The sequence below is a fragment of the Phyllobates terribilis genome, unplaced genomic scaffold (assembly GCF_046119375.1).
Source record: "Phyllobates terribilis strain yellow unplaced genomic scaffold, ASM4611937v1 Scaffold_5__5_contigs__length_657084704, whole genome shotgun sequence".
NCBI classification, from domain to species: Eukaryota; Metazoa; Chordata; class Amphibia; order Anura; family Dendrobatidae; genus Phyllobates; species Phyllobates terribilis.
This window is the reverse complement of record NW_027362765.1, coordinates 392353466-392371534: the sequence shown is the minus strand read 5'-3', so window position 1 is coordinate 392371534 and position 18069 is coordinate 392353466. Positions and strand designations below refer to the sequence as shown.

The window sequence follows — 18069 nt, the reverse complement described above, 5'->3', positions numbered from 1 at the left end:
GATCTCTCACCTTCCTCATGATCAAGGATACCCCACGAGGTGAGATTTTGCCTGGTGCCCCAGATCGATGTCGATTTACAATCATTTTGTATTTCTTCCATTTTCTTACTATTGCACCAAAAGTTGTCTCCTTCTCACCCAGCGTCTTACTTATGGTTTTATAGCCCATTCCAGCTTTGTGCAGGTCTATGATCTTGTCCCTGACATCCTTAGAAAGCTCTTTGGTCTTGCCCATGTTGTAGAGGTTAGAGTCTGACTGATTAATTGAGTCTGTGGACAGGAGTCTTGTATACAGATGACTATGTAAGACAGCTGTCTTTAAGGCAGGTGAATAGTTGATTAAGAGCGTCTAATTGGTCTGTAGGAGCCAGAACTCATAATGGTTTGTAGGGGATCAAATACTTATTTCTCACTGCAAAATGCAAATAAATTTATCTAATTTATGCAATGTGAATTTCTTTATTTTTTGGGGGATATTCTATCTCTCAATGTTAAAATAAACCTATCCTTAAAATTATAGACTGTTCATGTCTTTGTCAGTGGGCAAATTTACAAAAACAGCAAGGGATCAAATTCTTTTTTCCCCCACTATAGCTGTAGGGTGGGCCCCGAGAATCAATTCTTCCTGTAGGCCCCAGACACCCCAGTCCGACACTGACTCACGGTGTATATACATTGCATTCCTGATCCTGAGTTACATCCTGTATTATACTCCAGAGCTGCACTCACTATTCTGCTGGTGCAGTCACCATTTACATACAGTAGATTACATAACTTATCCTGTACTGATCCTGAGTTATATCCTGTAGATCTTTTTATTATAAAAATGAAAAACATAACAATAATAATAACAGAAACATAACAAAATTAATAACCAGAAAATATACAATGTAATGAAACTGGTCCAGCCGCTCACTCTCTCCTCACACACATATTATACATATATACAGAATAACAACTACTTACACTATGACATCTGGTCCAGTTACCCAACAAAATAATAACAATATAATAAGTAAAATAAACAATAGCCAACAAAAATATATACAAACTAATATATACATATACATTTTTTATACAGTTATATGAAAAAGTTTGGGCACCCCTATTAATCTTAAGCTTATTGTTTTATAAAAATTGGTGTTTTTGCAACAGCTATTTCAGTTTGATATATGTAATAACTGTTGGACACAGTAATGTTTCTGCCTTGAAATGAGGTTTATTGTACTAACAGAAAATGTGCAATCTGCATTCAAACAAAATTTGCCAGGTGCATAAGTATGGGCACCTCACCAGAAAAGTGACATTAATATTCAGTAGATCCTCCTTTTGCAAAAATAACAGCCTCTAGTCGCTTCCTGTAGCTTTTAATGAGTTCCTGGATCCTGGATGAAGGTATTTTTGACCATTCCTCTTTACAAAACAATTCCAGTTCAGTTAGGTTTGATGGTCGCCGAGCATGGACAGCCCTCTTCAAATGATCCCACAGATGTTCAATGATATTCAGGTCTGGGGACTGGGATGGCCATTCCAGAACATTGTAATTGTTCCTCTGCATGAATGCCTGAGCAGATTTGGAGCGGTGTTTTGGATCATTGTCTTGCTGAAAGATCCATCCCCTGCGTAACTTCAACTTTATCACTGATTCTTGAACATTATTGTCAAGAATCTGCTGATACTGAGTGGAATCCATGCGTCCCTCAACTTTAACAAGATTCCCAGTGCTGGCATTGGCCACACAGCCCCAAAGCATGATGGAACCTCCACCAAATTTTACTGTGGGTAGCAAGTGTTTTTCTTGGAATGCTGTGTTTTTTTGCCGCCATGCATAACGCCTTTTTGTATGACCAAACAACTCAATCTTGGTTTCATCAGTCCACAGGACCTTCTTCCAAATAGAAATTGGCTTCTCCAAATGTGCTTTTGCATACCTCAGCCGACTCTGTTTGTGGCGTGCTTGCAGAAACGGCTTCTTTCAAATCACTCTCCCATACAGCTTCTCCTTGTGCAAAGTGCGTTGCATAGTTGACCGATGCACAGTGACACCATCTGCAGCAAGTTGATGCTGCAGCTCTCTGGAGGTGGTCTGAGGATTGTCCTTGACTGATCTCACCATTCTTCTTCTCTGCCTTTCTGATGTTTTTCTTGGCCTGCCACTTCTGGCCTTAACAAGAACTGTCCCTGTGTTCTTCCATTTCCTTACTATGTTCCTCACAGTGGAAACTGACAGGTTAAATCTCTGAGACAGCTTTTTGTATCCTTACCCTGAACAACTATGTTGAATAATCTTTGTTTTCAGATCATTTGACAGTTGTTTTGAGGAGCCCATGATGCCACTCTTCAGAGGAGATTCAAACAGGAGAACAACTTGCAAGTGGCCACTTTAAGTAGCTTTTCTCATGATTGCATACACCTGGCTATGAAGTTCAAAGCTCAATGAGGTTACAAAACCAAAAAAAGTACTTTAGTAAGTCAGTAAAAAGTAGGTAGGAGTATTTAAAACAAGAAAATGATAAGGGTGCCCATACTTATGCACCTGTCAAATTTTGTTTGAATGCAGATTGCACATTTTCTGTTAGTACAATAAACCTCATTTCAAGGCAGAAACATTACTGTGTCCAACAGTTATTACATATATCAAACTGAAATAGCTGTTGCAAAAACACCAATTTTTATAAAACATTAAGCTTAAGATTAATAGGGGTGCCAAAACTTTTTCATATAACTGTATATATATATATATATATATATTTTTTTTTTTTTTAAATAATTTTAAATAAATACTAACTATACAAATATATACAAGACTAAACTAAGCACCCCACACTCAAGCCCACCAGTTCTAACCCCGGCACTGACCTGAGAGCTGGTCTTGCGTCTCATGCCTCAGTCCGTGTCCAACGTCCATAGGCCAGATCAGGCAGTGCCAGTTTTTCACCCAAATAATCAGTGTCCCACAAGATGAACTGACCTCCCCCCTTTTCCCACCACCCAACCTAACACCTACACCCAAATCCATATCCTTATATGCAATATATACAGAAACAAACAATACAATAACAAACAATACAATAACCACAACTGACAAAGCCCAAGTTCGGTGCCTGCAGCCCTACATCACTGTCTACCGATCAAAACAAAACAAAAATCTATGGTGTCAACAGCAGCCCACTACCAGGAAAGGAGATGACCAGACTAGGGCACTCTAAAAGAAAAGCCCCTCCAGAGGAGAGCGGCCCTTCGTGTACCCAGTCTCTCATACTCCAGAGAACGCACCTTCACCAGGTCACCGAGTATGGTCCTAAACACATTGTCCACTGGGAGGATTTTCCGTTGCGTCGATACTAAGCACCGTGTGTTCCACGTGTGATACCTAACCACTGCGCTAACTAGAAATAAGGTGCAGCGGTCCCAACCACCCAGGTCTCCGAATGCTTCATAGGCCCATTCCGCATAAAAGAGACCGGCCAGCCGGGGCCAGCCAATGGAGGCACCCACCCTGTTATACACCTCTGTGTTAAAGGTACAATGAAGCAGGAAGTGGTCTATGCTTTCCAGCATGGTACCACAATGCTCCCGAGGACAGTTCCTGTCCTCAGAGCTCCTACACTTCAGATTGTCCCTCACACACAGTTTCCCATGGAAGCAGCGCCAAGTCCCAAAACTTTGAGGGGATCCTGATAAAATTCAAAAAATGCAGACCCACCCCAAGATCCCGACTTGGGCAATCCCTGAGCACCAGAGGCCTCTGAAAATGGGTCAACAGAACCCTTTTGTCAAGGAGCTTCCTCAGCAGAGTCCTGACCTCCCACATTCCCAGACCCCACCAGCGAATTACCTTCAGAACCAGGGTAGCGTAAGCCTGGAGATGTCCATGCGGTGTGCGTAGATCCTTCACTTGCCCTTCTGTCTCCCATTCCTGGAAGAAAGGCTGAAACCATCCCCTACAGGAGAATACCCACGGAGGAGCCCTCTCTTTCCAGAGGTTTGCAATATTAATCTTAATGAAGGTATTCACAAGGAATACCACAGGGTTGACCATACCCAACTCTCCTAGTCTCCTCCTATGGTAAGTAACCTCCCTCTTGAACAGGTTCAGTCTATTCCCTCATAACAGTTGGAAGAACAAACTGTAGACCCGAGTCCAGAGAGGCTCCGGCAAGATGCACACACTGCCCAGATAGATCAGCAAAGGGAGCAGGTAAGTTTTGATCAGGTTTACCCTTTCCCTTATGGTCAAGGACCAACCCTTCCATTAGTTCTCTTTCTGAGTGGTAATCTCTAGCCTGCTGTCCCAATTTTTTGGGGGGTTATCCCCCCGGCCAAATTCGATGCCAAGAACATTTGCAGAGACTTTGGGTCCTGGAAGGGTGTCCGGGAGATCAAAACCAGGATCTCCTCCTCCCAGCCAGAGACTCTCACACTTATCCTGGTTGATCTTAGACCCGGATGCCTCCAAGTAGCGATTTATCTCTAACATCAGCCACTCTGCCTCCCCGGCAACGTCATCGGCATATGCTACCACTCTCAGAGTGACTTCTGGTGCTGCCTGGTCCATCCCAATCCCGGCCAACGGTCAACGCTCCACCCTCCTAAGAAATTTCTTTAGGGTTAGCCCTTCAATTGCCAACTTAACTTCCTCTTCCCTGATCATCTCTGTCAAAACGCCAAGAGAGGGGTCTACCCCTGGTTCGGGGACAGCTTCAGCCAGAAAAGCCGACATCTCATCCCAATCCAGATCTCTCTTCCCCAAGAGGTGCGAGTAGAAGGATCTGACAACCTCCAGGATCCCTGATCTGGATCTTTTCAGGGAACCCGCAGTGTCAACCAGTCCTGTAACAACTTTACTATTCACTGACATCTTGCAGTTTCTGTAATAGTCTTGGCGAGCGGTACTTCCCGTAATCCCTCTCAAAAACCAAAGATGCGTGTCTATCATACTGACACCTCATTAGCAAAGATTTCACTCTGGAGATCTCCTCGTGGCTACCTCCAGTTGAGACAAGATGCTCGAGTTTGCTCCTCAGGCCCTGATTCAGGCGATACCTGTCCAGGCTCCTGTGGCTCGAGAGCTGGCGGAAGAATCTCGCCACCCTTTTCTTGAACATCTCCCACCACTCTGACTTACTACTACAAAGATCCAGTAAGGGTACCTGGCTCTGAAGAAAATCCTCAAAGGACTGTCTTATCTCTGCTTCTTCCAAGAGAGACGAATTGAGCCTCCAAAAGCCTCTTCCCATCCTGGGGGTCTCTGTAACATTCAGAGAAAACAAAATCAAACAGTGATCGGAGAACTCCACCTCAACAACAGGAACTGCTGAAGAGACGGCTTCCTTCTGTAAATAAAACCTGTCTATCCTGGACCTACAGTTACCTCTATGATAGGTGAACCCCTCGTGGCCTGGGGTGGACATCCACCCAGCGAGCCTCATTGGCTATACTATTAAGGGCAACGCTATCATAAGTCAGCTTGTCTCTGGAACCTCCTCTATCCTGGGGCCTCGTGACAGTGTTGAAGTCCCCTCCAAAGACGACCTGCTGACTCGTAAAAAGGTAGGGCTTGATCCTCATAAAGAGACACTTCCGGTCCCACTTAGATTGGGGACCATAGATGTTAATGAGCCGAAGCTCCTGTCCCTTCATGAGGACATCTAATATCAGGCAGCTCCCCATTTTTAAGTCAATAACCCGTTGGCATTCTACCAGTGCGGTGAAAAGGACCTCCACTCCGCTATACGGCTCGGCCGCAAGAGACCAATAGGAGGGCCCGAGTCTCCACTCCCTCTTTGCTTTAAACACCTCCACCATGTTTGGCAGCCTGGTCTCTTGCAAAAAGAAAATGTCAGCTTCAACCTGGCTGAGAAAATCAAAGGCCGCAAATCTAGCCATATTTGACTTAATGCTGGCGACATTAATGGACGCCAGTGTCAACGGAGTGGGTACCGCCATCATAGGTGATCGAGTTGAGTGGCTTTTTTCTTCCCACTCCCCTTATCCTCTGCTTCAGACGAGGAATCCTTCCCCCTCTTTAATGACACAGAGGTCTCCATTCCCACATTTTTCCTTCTTTTTTCGTCCTCGTCTCCGGACTCTGGGCCAGTCCCCCCCCCAAAGACCTTGCATCCCCAGGACTTGGTGCCCCCTGTAAGCTCCGCCGAAACCGGAACCTCACCCTCAGCCTCCTCTTTAGAGGAAGAGATGTTATCAAGGGCTTAGAACCAGTTAGAATGATCAACTAGAGGGGAGTCCGTTTTACCTTCCTTAGGTACCTTGGTCAGAGCGGGAGAAGATGTTTTATCTCCCTTCTTTCTCTTCTTTTTGGTGCCGAGCTTACGCTTGTCCTCTAGCCACCGCTTATTATCCTCATCCATACTTTCATAATGGGAGGATTCTTAGGCAGAGGTGGTTTCCTCCCTGTGGATCCTCCTGACCTCCTCATCCAACTCCTCATCCCTCGGGGCCTCAGCAGCAACACTGGCATCCAGAACTGGGGCCACCCTAGTAGCCCGGTCTGCGCTTGTCTAGACGCCTCAGCTGTGCAGGCGTCTTTTTATTGCTTTTCTTCCCTGGCCTCTCAGCTCCCCCACCCCTGGTAGTACCCTCCCCAGCAGAATCGGCCTCACGGCTTTCTCCCACTGGGGTCTCGACTGCATTAGCGAAGGAGCGAGGACAACGGCTGAATGGGTGACCTAACTCACCACACAGGTGGCACCTAATCTCCACACAAGAGGCAGCAAGATGGCCGACACCCCCACACAACGCACATTTCTGCACTCTGCACAGTGCAGTTTGCACTGAAGTGTGTGGGGTCGCCGCACCTGTGACAGCTTCGGTTGCCCCTGGTAGAAGACCAAGATATGATCCCTACACAGAAAGGCAGATGATGGAATGTGGTGAACCGTACCACCTGAACGCTTAAGTTTTACCATAAACGTCCAGGCCCCTGACCAGATACCAAACTCATCTCGGTTTTTCTTTGGCATCTCCACCACCTCTGCATACTGACCAAGTCACGTCATGATGTCATAACAAGAAAGCGACTCGTTACGAGTCATCACGGTCACTTTCTTGATTTGGTTTTGGCGAGACATTGCCTGAACGGCAAAGTCTCGCCAGCCGGGCTCATTTTTTGCCAACTCATAATTCGTCCAGATGAGCTCAAGCCCCTCCAGCCGAGCAAAGCTGACATCAAACTCAGTCGTGGAATAGGGATGTATCAAGATGTAGATGTCAATCGCCTTGAAGTCCATCCTCAGCAGGAGCTCCACAACTTTAGACCTTGGAGGACATGCATCTCTTCCCTTCCACTGAAGACAGACCACATTCCTTTGCACACTGCCTGGCCCGGCTGTTGGGAGGGACCACACTGTATTCCCCCTTTTTTGCTTTCGGAAGGCACCAAGGCCATGCTTCTCTATCCAGAAGGATAGATCAACCTCTCAACCCTCTACCATTAGTGATCTCTCCCCCTTCTTTAGAGCCTCCAGAAGGCGCCGTTGCAACATGCCATCCCCAAAGCCTGGAGACGAGGAGGAGGAGGATGCCCTATTTGCCCCGGAGGTGACACTGGCATAACTCTGGACAGGCGTTGCCACCATCGGGGGGGCAACCGGACCAGTGACTACATCAGCCCCAACAGCATCACCATTACCCACCTCCATCTCACCCTCCACCAAACCAGCAACCACACCACTAGACAATGAATTGGCCTCATTCACACCCACCACCACATTTATTCCTGCTAGACCAGTAACAATGGTAGATGACATTTTGACCTCAGCATCATCAGGCACAAGGGGCTCAGTCACCTCCATAGAACTGGAGGCGAACTCACCCCTGGTCTTATGTGTGCCCTCCACATCATCAGTCAGTAATTTCCGCTGTTTTGCATTTGCAGCGATGCGCCGCTGATCTTTAGCCTCAGGATCTTGCTGACCAGCGGCGCCAACACAAAAAAACACTTTGGTGGGAGGACCGGAACGCTCAGCCCCGACAGCCCCCTCACACTGCCGCCGCTCCTCAACTAAGTGATCAGCGGCAACAGCATTCAGAGGCGCCGAGGCTACCGGAGCTGCCCCCGACACCGGGCCGCGCCCTCCTCCCACTGAGGAGCGCACCACAGCATCGTGGCCTGACCAAACGCCCGCCGCCGGGCTGCCCTCACTGTCCAGCCTCTCGGCTGATGCACCTTCTGCTGCATCGCCACTACTACAAGCAGAGACGGAGCTCTGCGCCTCACTACCACGCTCTGTAATCTCCCCGCGCTTTTGCACCGGATCCACAGCAGAACCCGGCTGTGCTGGGCAATGGGGCTTATACAGCGAGCTGAGCCTGCTGCCGACTCAGGAGGTAAAGGGAGGGGGGCATATACGTATCTTACTGCTTCCTGAAGCTTTGGCTTGGTCTTCTTAGCCTTTTTGTGACTACAGGAGCTTTATTTCCGCGATTAGCGCCCCTCCCTGGCCGCTGCTGTCACCGTCCTCCCCAGAGTCGGCAGAACTGCGACCGGATGTCATTGTCGCCTGTCCTGCAGGGAGCTCGCTGCACGTGGCCTGCGGGTGACTTTGCTGGCTGTCAGGTGGGGCTTTCTGCTGGTCATCATCACTCTCATCATCCACCTGGCTCTCAGGCTGCAGCCCCATCTGCCTTTGCTCTCTGTTATCAGAGCCATTTCTCTGAATCGATCTTCATTAATTAGTTTTTCCTAGAATGGACCACTCTGCTCCCTGATGACAGCTTTCCTAAGTTTAAGCTCATTAATTTCAGTTGTTAGCCTCTTTACCTCCGCCTGGAGTTTAGTCTTCCTCGATTTGGAGGCACCTGCAGCTTTAGCACTTATGCAGCGCAGCTCCTCCCGGAGCCTCCTGACGAGCTTACTCGCATCTTCATACTCACGGAGGTGGCTCATAACCCGGGAGGCATAGGTGGACACAGACTCCCAGGAACTTTGAATCACCCAACCTTCCTCAGTGAGGTCGGCCTCACCTCCGTGAGCACTCAGCTTTCCTCCGGAAGGAGCGCCATCATGCACGCTGTCAGGCTTACCCTCCATGCTGGAAGCCTTGCCGCTTCTCTGGGTCTCCACAAACCCAGTGGGAGTAGGAGCCACATTGCTTCAACTCCTGGTGGAGCATCTCACCCCCGAGTCCTCCGATGTGCAGGCCGGTTGCTGGTTTCTCCTGCCCCCCGCCGGCCTGGTTGGGGAAGCAGAAGCCTGAGACTTGGCTCCATCACTCATTCCAGGAAACCCACTCCCTCACTGGGTAGGAGAGAGCGCAAATCCCCAGGTGGAGAGGTGTTGGTTCTCAGAGCTCTGGAGCACACAGCAGGATCTGCAGCCACCACACCCACAATCACCACAGTGAGCAACAGCTGATCAGAGCTGCACTCACTATTCTGCTGGTGGAATCACTGTGTACATACATTACATTACTGATCCTGAGTTATATCTAGTATTTTACTCCTGAGCTGCCCTCACTATTCTGGTCCAGCTGCCACTTCGGTTTTCCAAGTCCTGCAAACCTCCTTCTAATTACTCGGATCCCCAACACTACTTCTAATTAGTAGGCCCAGCACGATATAATGTGTGTATCCTGCTGCTATGATGACATTATACCAGGACAATCAGAGGCATCGGTGATCCAAGCAGGTTGGAAGAAGTTTGCCGGGATCTATTCAGGTGGTCATAAACTACCGCACAGGGCGTTTGACTAGGGTCCTACAAAAATTTTTGCTCAACTCGATTGGGGGAGTTACGGTACTTATTTTCAAATCCGCTCATGTCAGTGATATTATACAGTCATTATTAATATTGACTGCTTTCTGCCACTCAGATAAATGAATGTGCCTTCGGATTCCATGAGTGTCAGCAACATGTCAGTCACATATATAAGAAGTACAGTGACAGTGTTGCTTACTGTACTTGTCATTTAGTGTTAAAGGATTTATTAACAAAAAATAATAGTATTTTCATGCACCGTCTCTTTAAAAAAGCCGGCCGGCAATTCAGCATCTGTACCCGACAATTTAGAACAGAAAAAATAGAGCATCACATATAGATTAGATAGATAGAAACATGTCAGTCACATATATAAGAAGTACAGTGACAGTGTTGATTACTGTACTTGTCATTTAGTGTTAAAATAAAGGATTTATTTAAAAAAAAATTGGCGTAGGGTTCCCCGTAATTTTAGTCTCTAGCGGAGGTTAAGCAGACAGCTGGGGCAGATGTTTGAAGCCTGGGAAGGGGGTAATACCCACAGAGCTTCCAAGGCTACTAATATCAGCCCCCAGCTGAATACCAAGCCTTTACTAGCTATTAAAATGGGGGACCCCCCCAAAAAAAACGACGTGGGGTCCCCCCTATTTTGATAGCTAGCAAAGGCTAAGCAGACAGCTGGGGGCTGATATTAATAGCCCAGGAAGGGTGCCATGAATATTGGCCCCCTCCCAGGCTAGAAACACCAGCCATCAGCCGCCCCAGAAATGGCGCATCCGTAGGATGCGCCAATTCTGGCACTTAGCCTCGCTTTTCCCACTGCCCTGTAGCGGTGGTGGTGGGGTAATAGGGCTGGGGTTGATGTCAGCTTATAATGCTAGCTGACATCAAGCCCAGGTTAGTAATGGAGAGGCATCTATAAGACACCCCCATTACTAACCCCATAGTCAAAGTTAAAAAAAAACACAAACACCCAGAATAAAGTCCTTTAATTGAAATAAACACACAATTCTTTATTGTTCTAAATTAAACCATACTTACCATCACGCCCATTCCAGCTGAAGCCAACGATCTCCTGCAATAAAAGTAAAATAATAAACCAACCTCATCCTTACCTTTCCATGGTTCCCAGGACGGCTCCAGCTCTGCTACATTCACATGACAGGCTGGATCGCACCCGAAAGCTGCCATCCAGCTTGCCATGCCGCAGACACTGAGAAGCGCAGGCATGCTTGCGTTCCTCAGTGTCTGGCTGTGACGGCATCCAGATGAACCGAGTTCATGTCCAATGAACTCGGCTCACCTCATGCACGTCACTGACAGCGTGGAAAAATTCTCCTGCGCTTGCAGTGAGCGTGAGAGAATTCTCCTGCAGGGCACTACAGGGCAGTGGGAAGAGCGAGGCTAAGTGCCAGAATTGGCGCATCCTATGGATGCGCCATTTCTGGGGCTGCTGACGGCTGGTGTTTCTAGCCTGGGAGGGGGCCAATATTCATGGCACCCTTCCTGGGCTATTAATATCAGCCCCCAGCTGTCTGCCTAGCCTTTGCTAGCTATTAAAATAGGGGGGACCCCACGTCATTTATTTGGGGGTCCCCCATTTTAATAGCTAGTAAAGGCTAGGTATTGAGCTGGGGGCTGATATTAGTAGCCTGGGAAGCTCCGTGGGTGTTACCCCCTTCCCAGGCTTCAAACATCTGTCCCAGCCATCTGCTTAACCTCCGCTAGAGACTAAAATTACGGGGAACCCCACGCCAATTTTTTTTTTTATAAATCCTTTACTTTAACACTAAATGACAAGTACAGTAATCAACACTATCACTGTACTTATTATATATGTGACTGACATGTTTCTATCTCTCTAATCTATGTGTGATGCTCTATTCTTTCTGTTCTAAATTGTCGGGTTACCGGTGTATGCCGCTGCTGAATTGCCGGCTTTTCATGTTTCACTGTGAGCACTGTTCACATCGATTTGGGCAACCACTGTAATGCCACAACCACCATGGCTGTGGCATTACAGTGAGTGGCAGACAATCCCTACATGATGTGAAAAAATCCAGTTACGCTGTTGGTGCACGAACAGTTATCGAACATGCCAAATTTTTTTCAAATCGTTCGCGTTCGTTGAACGACTCGAACACCGCCCAAAACAGCTCGAATTTGAGATTGGCGAACAGTTATAGTCGAACACCGCTCATCTCTACCCCTTAGACCCCAATCAAAGGCCTCTTATACAGCCAAATCAAATCTCATACTTTCACTGAGGAGGGGTATTACTCCAAAAAACGTGTCTGCAAATTGAGATTCTGAAAATTTCTCTTTAAAGAATCACTCCCATAATTTTACTAAAGTTGTGTAAATGTTAGTATGGAGTAGTGTAATTGTGTTAATATTATTATTATTTATTATTATAGCGCCATTCATTCCATGGCGCTTTACATGTGAAAGGGATATACATAGCACAAACAATTACAATAAATTTGAACAATAGTCAGCGACTGGTACAGGAGGAGAGAGGACCCTGCTTGCGAGGGCTCACAATCTACAGGGTATGGGGGAGGATACAGTAGGTGAGGGTAGAGCTGGTCTTGCAGCGGTATGGTGGAGCGAGGGTTACTGCAGGTTGTAGGCTTGTCGAAAGAGGTGGGTCTTCAGGTTCCTTTTGAAGGTTTCCACGGTAGGCGAGAGTCTGATGTGTTGGGGTAGAGAGTTCCAGATTAGGGGGGATGCACGGGAGAAATCTTGTATACGATTGTGGGAAGAGGATGTGGCGCCAGTGCGGGTTCAGTCGCCACAGAGGTACTGCATCTCACCCAGAGGTGTGGTACCCCACTCTCAGGTAAGGAGGGAGTACTACCCAGGACCCACCCACCTACATCCAACATTACACCATTCCAGACCAGCAGGAGGGGAAAGATGCAGGAGGAGGAGGACATGCCTCTGCCGTGTGAGGCTGATGACCCGGCTGGGCCATACAGTGGTGAAACACTTCCCCGGAGGGGACACCACTACTGAACTGAACTGTTCCTTTGAAAAGTTAATTGATGTAAATAGTTACCTGGAAGGGTATAGAAATTAAGCGTATAATCATTGTGTGTGCTTAAAAAGTTTGTCCGTTTATTTAGTGTACTCGGTTAAGGTACAAAAGACATTTAGGTTGTGGACGGTGAACAGCCAAAAAACTTTCCATTGTATATAGTTCGCACTTTTTGGGGTGCTTCTTGTTGGTTTTGTTAGGACCACCGAACAAAAACCCATTTGGCGTGGCCGAGGACGTGGTCCAACGACTGGATCAGTTATGCCCTGCAACCACGCCCAGGGCCTATGTTGAGGGTTTTCGGACGGGTCCCTCAGATATTTCCTTTTCCAGTGAGATGGATACCCGCTTACAGATCTCACTGTAGCTTGCTGAAAATGTGTATTGTATGAAAAATGTTTTATATATATGTGAAGAAAAATGTTATTTGAAAAGAAGTTTTATATATTAACCTGAAACGTTCAAGAAAATGTGCCTCCCATAAAGGGAAGAAAAAGTTATGGTTATTCTTCTATGTGAATGCATTCCAAAAAATTTTGTATGTCTAAAACACCTGTGTTTTTACTCTGTTACAGCCCGTGGACATGCTGTGTTTAATGGGGGGGTATGTGGCGCCCCTGCGTGTTCAGTCGCCACAGAGGTACTGCCTCTCACCCAGAGGGGTGGTACCCCACTCTCAGGTAATGAGGGAGTACTACCTGGGACCCACCCACCTACATCCAACACTACACCATTTCAGACCAGCAGGAGGGGCAAGATGCACTAATCCACTGCTGAGCCCTGTCCCTGGTTGGAAGGGGGGGAACCAAGAGAGGGGGAGCCATGTAGTGGGTGTGGTTGGAGGAAGTAGATCAGGGGAGTACTGTCAGGAAGAGTATAAGGAGAGGGGGAACCATCTAGAACTAGGTCAGTGTGAGGAGAGAGAGAGCTGGGAGCGGGAGCTCAGAAGGAGCTCCGCTTAGGAGAGAGGAGAGCGGGCCTAGTCTGAGAGGCCCAGGAGAGAGAGTGAGAGAGGAAGGGAGCATAGGGAAGGCTCCAGAGACAGAGGGGATCCCAGGGGCATGGTGAGTGCAGGAAACCACCCGTGCGCCCTAATCTACACTGACGTGGAGGGATCAGGCCGCAGAGAGGGGACCGGCCCCTAACTAGTGGAGAACAATTAGGCTCAGCTAGATAACCGGAGGATGCTGTATTTGCAAGGTGCAGCAACCAACCACCACAATTACATCGCCGAATAGGTGGCCGCATAGGGTCCAGGGGATTGCAAGTCGCACGACAAGACCCGAGGCTACCGGCTTGGGACACTGATTGTGAGGCGCAGGGCAGGAGGGCGAGAGCCAGCGCTGGGAAGACGACCAGGAAAGGAACATAGAACTGGGTCCCGTTTAAGTGCTCATGAGATACTTGAGAGTTGCTGAACCCCTTCCCTGGTGAACACAGGACGACGTGGGAGGTTACACACTGGCCCTGGTAACCTGGAGTCTTGAACAACTGTGAGTAAACCTTGAAGACTGCACCCCACTGTGTCCTGGAATTATTGCTGCGCCATCACGAGCCCTGCACTACACCTCACCAACAACATCTACCTCATAAAATCACCATCTACTGCCCTGGAGCTAAGCTCTGCCTGTGGAGAGCTGAACCAACTGTTCTGCGTCACCATCAGCTCCAGAGGATCTGCACCACAGCGGCGGCCCCATATAGACGTAAACCACAGGTGGCGTCACGAACATTATCTCTATAAAAACTTTATTCCCCCTTTACTTTACCTTTAATTGACCGCCCTGGGTCACGGACTGGGTCACTGCCACCGTGACATCCCCCAGCACCGACCCCACAGCCCAGGGGGCGCATCAAGGAGATAAGAAGGGAGTAGAGAAGGAAATCTTGTGAGGATCGGAGGCTGCGTGTAGGTAAGTACCGGGAGACTAGGTCAGAGATATATGGGGGAAACAGGCTGTGGATGACTTTGTATGCAGTGGTTAGGTTTTTGAACTGTAGTCTCTGGGCAATGGGAAGCCAGTGAAGGGATTGACAGAGAGGAGAGGCCAGGGAATAGCGGGGGGACAGGTGAATTAGTCGGGCAGCAGAGTTTAGGATAGATTGGAGGGGTGTGAGAGAGGTAGAAGGGAGGCCACAGAGCAAAAGGTTGCTGTATTCGAGGCGGGAGATGATGAGGGCACTGATATACCCACCGATTGCTGTCTTCAATGGTGTCCAGTGCCGCTCCGGTCCTGTTCTGAGTCTGTGTGAGCAGGAAATTGTTTTTACAGTTCAGATCAATGGAGCCTCATTCTTTGTCTTACATCGTAAGTCCATAGTCAGACGCCATATAAATCGGACCAAGATTGGAATGCAGTGCACGGACTGGCCGGCAGCTCTCACAACTGAATGGAAATACATGAAGCTGTCATGCTCGGGTTGGGAGAGCCGCCGGCCACTCTGTGCACTGTGCTCTGATCTTGGTCCGATTTATACAGCCGTCTGACTGCACCCTAAAAGCCATAGAACCCATTCTGTGTGTGAGTCGGGAAGTCAGAAGGGTGACTCAGAAGAGGACTGGAATGGCATTGGAAACCAGAGAAGACGGCGATCGGTGAGAATATTAATACACGTACACTAACAGGTTTAGGGAATAAAATAACTGGAGTTCTTTAACTTATGGAAGGAAGTCCCAAAGGCGGGCCTTCCTTCTGCAATATCCATATGAACTAATACAGCACAAACTAAGGAGTTCTTGAGATGAGCCAACCCCTCCTAAAGATTATCTTCAGTTTTAAGATTCAGTGATATGTGAAATAAGCAGAGACATTAGCAAGGTAATGCCTCAGGCAATGAATCAGAAGGTGCAATTAGTAAGGAGTCAGTGGGTCAGATAATATATTAATCTGGAGCCTCATTTCCAACCTTCCCGTGTCAGGATTCTCATCAGTTGCAGTAAATGTGAATATATTTGTGCTCTCATCATCGCAGCGTGGGATCTGAATAAGTAATTTAAGAGACGTTCGGGGAATGCTAAAGATTAATAGATCTCTAAATATATATTTTTATCATGTTGATTGCCTGCAGTTTCTGCACTAGTTCCAATTAAGTGAGTTCTGTCTTTATTTGGATTCTGCTGTGTCATCATGAAATGTCAGCCATAAATTGTCTTATCCTTTGTGATGCTCTTCTATGGCCGCATAGGTTGTGTCTTCTGCATTACAATGAATGGTAATGTGAGGAAAGAGACTTTTTATGCTCATGCTCCCATTTACATTTGACCTTTTTGATTTCCGATTTGCAATTTTCAAAATCTACGCTTGCTGTCAATAAAAATGGCTTTAGTCCTCATGAGGCACACAGAGGTAAAATGGGTCCCCATAGACTTCTATAGATGCTTTGCAAGGGCACAGATCATTACTATGATGAGCCATGCACCTGTGTGTCCCTCACATGTCCAGGGTAGACAATAGCAATAGTCATTCAATGTCAGCAAACAGAGATCTTGAAGATCAGGAAAAATTGATAAGGTGTCAAGTATGTGCCCATTATATGACTTCAGTTGTCTATGAGCTAGTGGGTAGAGACTATCTGTTATGATGTCTCTCATACGCAGTGCACACAGACATGAGGGATTCCAGCTCTGCTGTCTTTACACAGCACATGTTCAGAAGCAGCAGCAGCAGCATGGAGGACAGGAGTACTGAGTAGTGTAGCTGTTAATCTAGCTCTTGGATTAGATAAAACACATGCAAGAAAGCACAGTACAATCTCTCTCTCTCTCTCCCTCCCATTTCCTCTCTCCCTCTCTCTCCCCACTCTTTCTCTCTCTCCTCTTTAGCTCTCCCTCTCTCTATCTCTTCCCACTCTCTCTCCTTTCTCTCTCTACTCCTCTCTACCTCTTTCTCCCCTTTCTCTCTCATTCCCTCTATCTCTCTCCACCCCTTTCTCTCTCCCTCACTCTCCCTCTCTTTCTCTCCACCACTCTCTTTCCACCACTCCCTCTCGCACCCTCTTTCTCCTCCATCTCCCCACGCCTCTCCCCCCTTTTTCTCACCACTCTCTCTCTCACTATGTCTCCACTCTCTCGCCTCCTCTTTAATCCCCGTCTCTCTCAGTCCCTCTCTCTCCACCCCTCTTTTCCTTTCTCCCCCTCTTTCTCAACCTTCTCTATCTCCCTCTCCCTTTCCCTCTTTCCGTCTCTTTCACTCTCATCCCCCCCTCTCTCCCTTTCTCCCCTTCTTCCATAGACTTCAGTAGGTATCTGTAATCTGATCCCTCAGTTAGGTGGCAGTTCATCTTGTTTGTTTTTAGTATGATTGATTTTAGCAGCTGGTCTCTGGCCACATGGGACTACATTCTACATGGGAAGAGGGAAGGAGACAGTAGGTGATATTAGGAGCTGCTTATATGGCATTGTCTTGGTAGCATTGTTAGTATAATATTATTGTTATTATTATTATTTTGTGCTTTAGTCACTTATTTTTTCTTTCCTTTTAGATATAAATGAATGTGAGAAAACCCATTCTGTCTGTGATCACATCTGTCACAATGATGTTGGATCCTATCACTGCCATTGTTACAGCGGCTTCTACCTTGCGGGGGATGGGAAGAGTTGTCTCAAACAAACATAATATTTTGGATTTTTCCTTCAAATCCCATCATGTTATATTCAAGAATGTATAATTTCCTCTTTATAAATTGCAAGTTTTATTTATTTTTTTTAAATCTCAATATAGAAATGTAGCAATGTTAACCTGAACTACTACTTGCGTGGCTCCGCCGTTCATTCACATTACATTGTAGTAGCTTAGCAAATTACATAGCATAGCAAAACTTCACTTGGTGCCTGCTTTATCTGTATATAATTAATGTTCTTAAAGGGAAAGTGTCATCACAACATGACCTATTATTTAAATAAAGTTTTTATGTTGACAATTTTTTCCTGAATTTTTAGTGATTTTTTTCCCCACATTTTTCCCCACATCACCTGTCACATGCCAAAGCAAACTAACTAGAATGGTATCTTATCAAAGACAAGGTAGCTGATTTACTGCAGCAGTCATGTGCTGGCTGATAAAGAAAGGTGGCGTCTGCAAGGGCTTCTGCATTGGATAGGCAGGGTCTATAGGTAAAGATGCCGAGTGTTCATTTTTTTTATAACACTTGCTGCAACCTCTTTAATAGCAGAGAGATTGGATTTTATGTAGAGAATTATAATATTTCCATGTTAATGTGTGACATGCAGAAGTAGTGCTGTTGCTTTAAAAGCATTCAGCAACTATTAGAAGTAACACAAGCACATGAGACAGGAAGTGTTGTGCTCCAG

The 18069-nt window shown here is 46.9% G+C and overlaps 1 protein-coding gene across 2 annotated transcripts in view; it reads left to right on the top strand.

The window, feature by feature from the left end:
* The window catches only part of CRTAC1 (cartilage acidic protein 1), a 751919-nt gene extending 734306 nt beyond the window's left edge, over positions 1–17613 (top strand). Inside the window, exons 15-16 of one of the 2 annotated variants that reach the window (XM_073684991.1) lie at positions 13334–13438; positions 17241–17613. In XM_073684991.1, coding sequence (XP_073541092.1) covers positions 13334–13438; positions 17241–17374 — 239 coding nt within the window. In that variant the 3' untranslated portion in view covers positions 17375–17613. The remainder of the gene's footprint in view (positions 1–13333; positions 13439–17240) is intronic. The other variant, XM_073684992.1, reaches the window with a different exon arrangement.
* Positions 17614–18069: the final 456 nt, after the last annotated feature.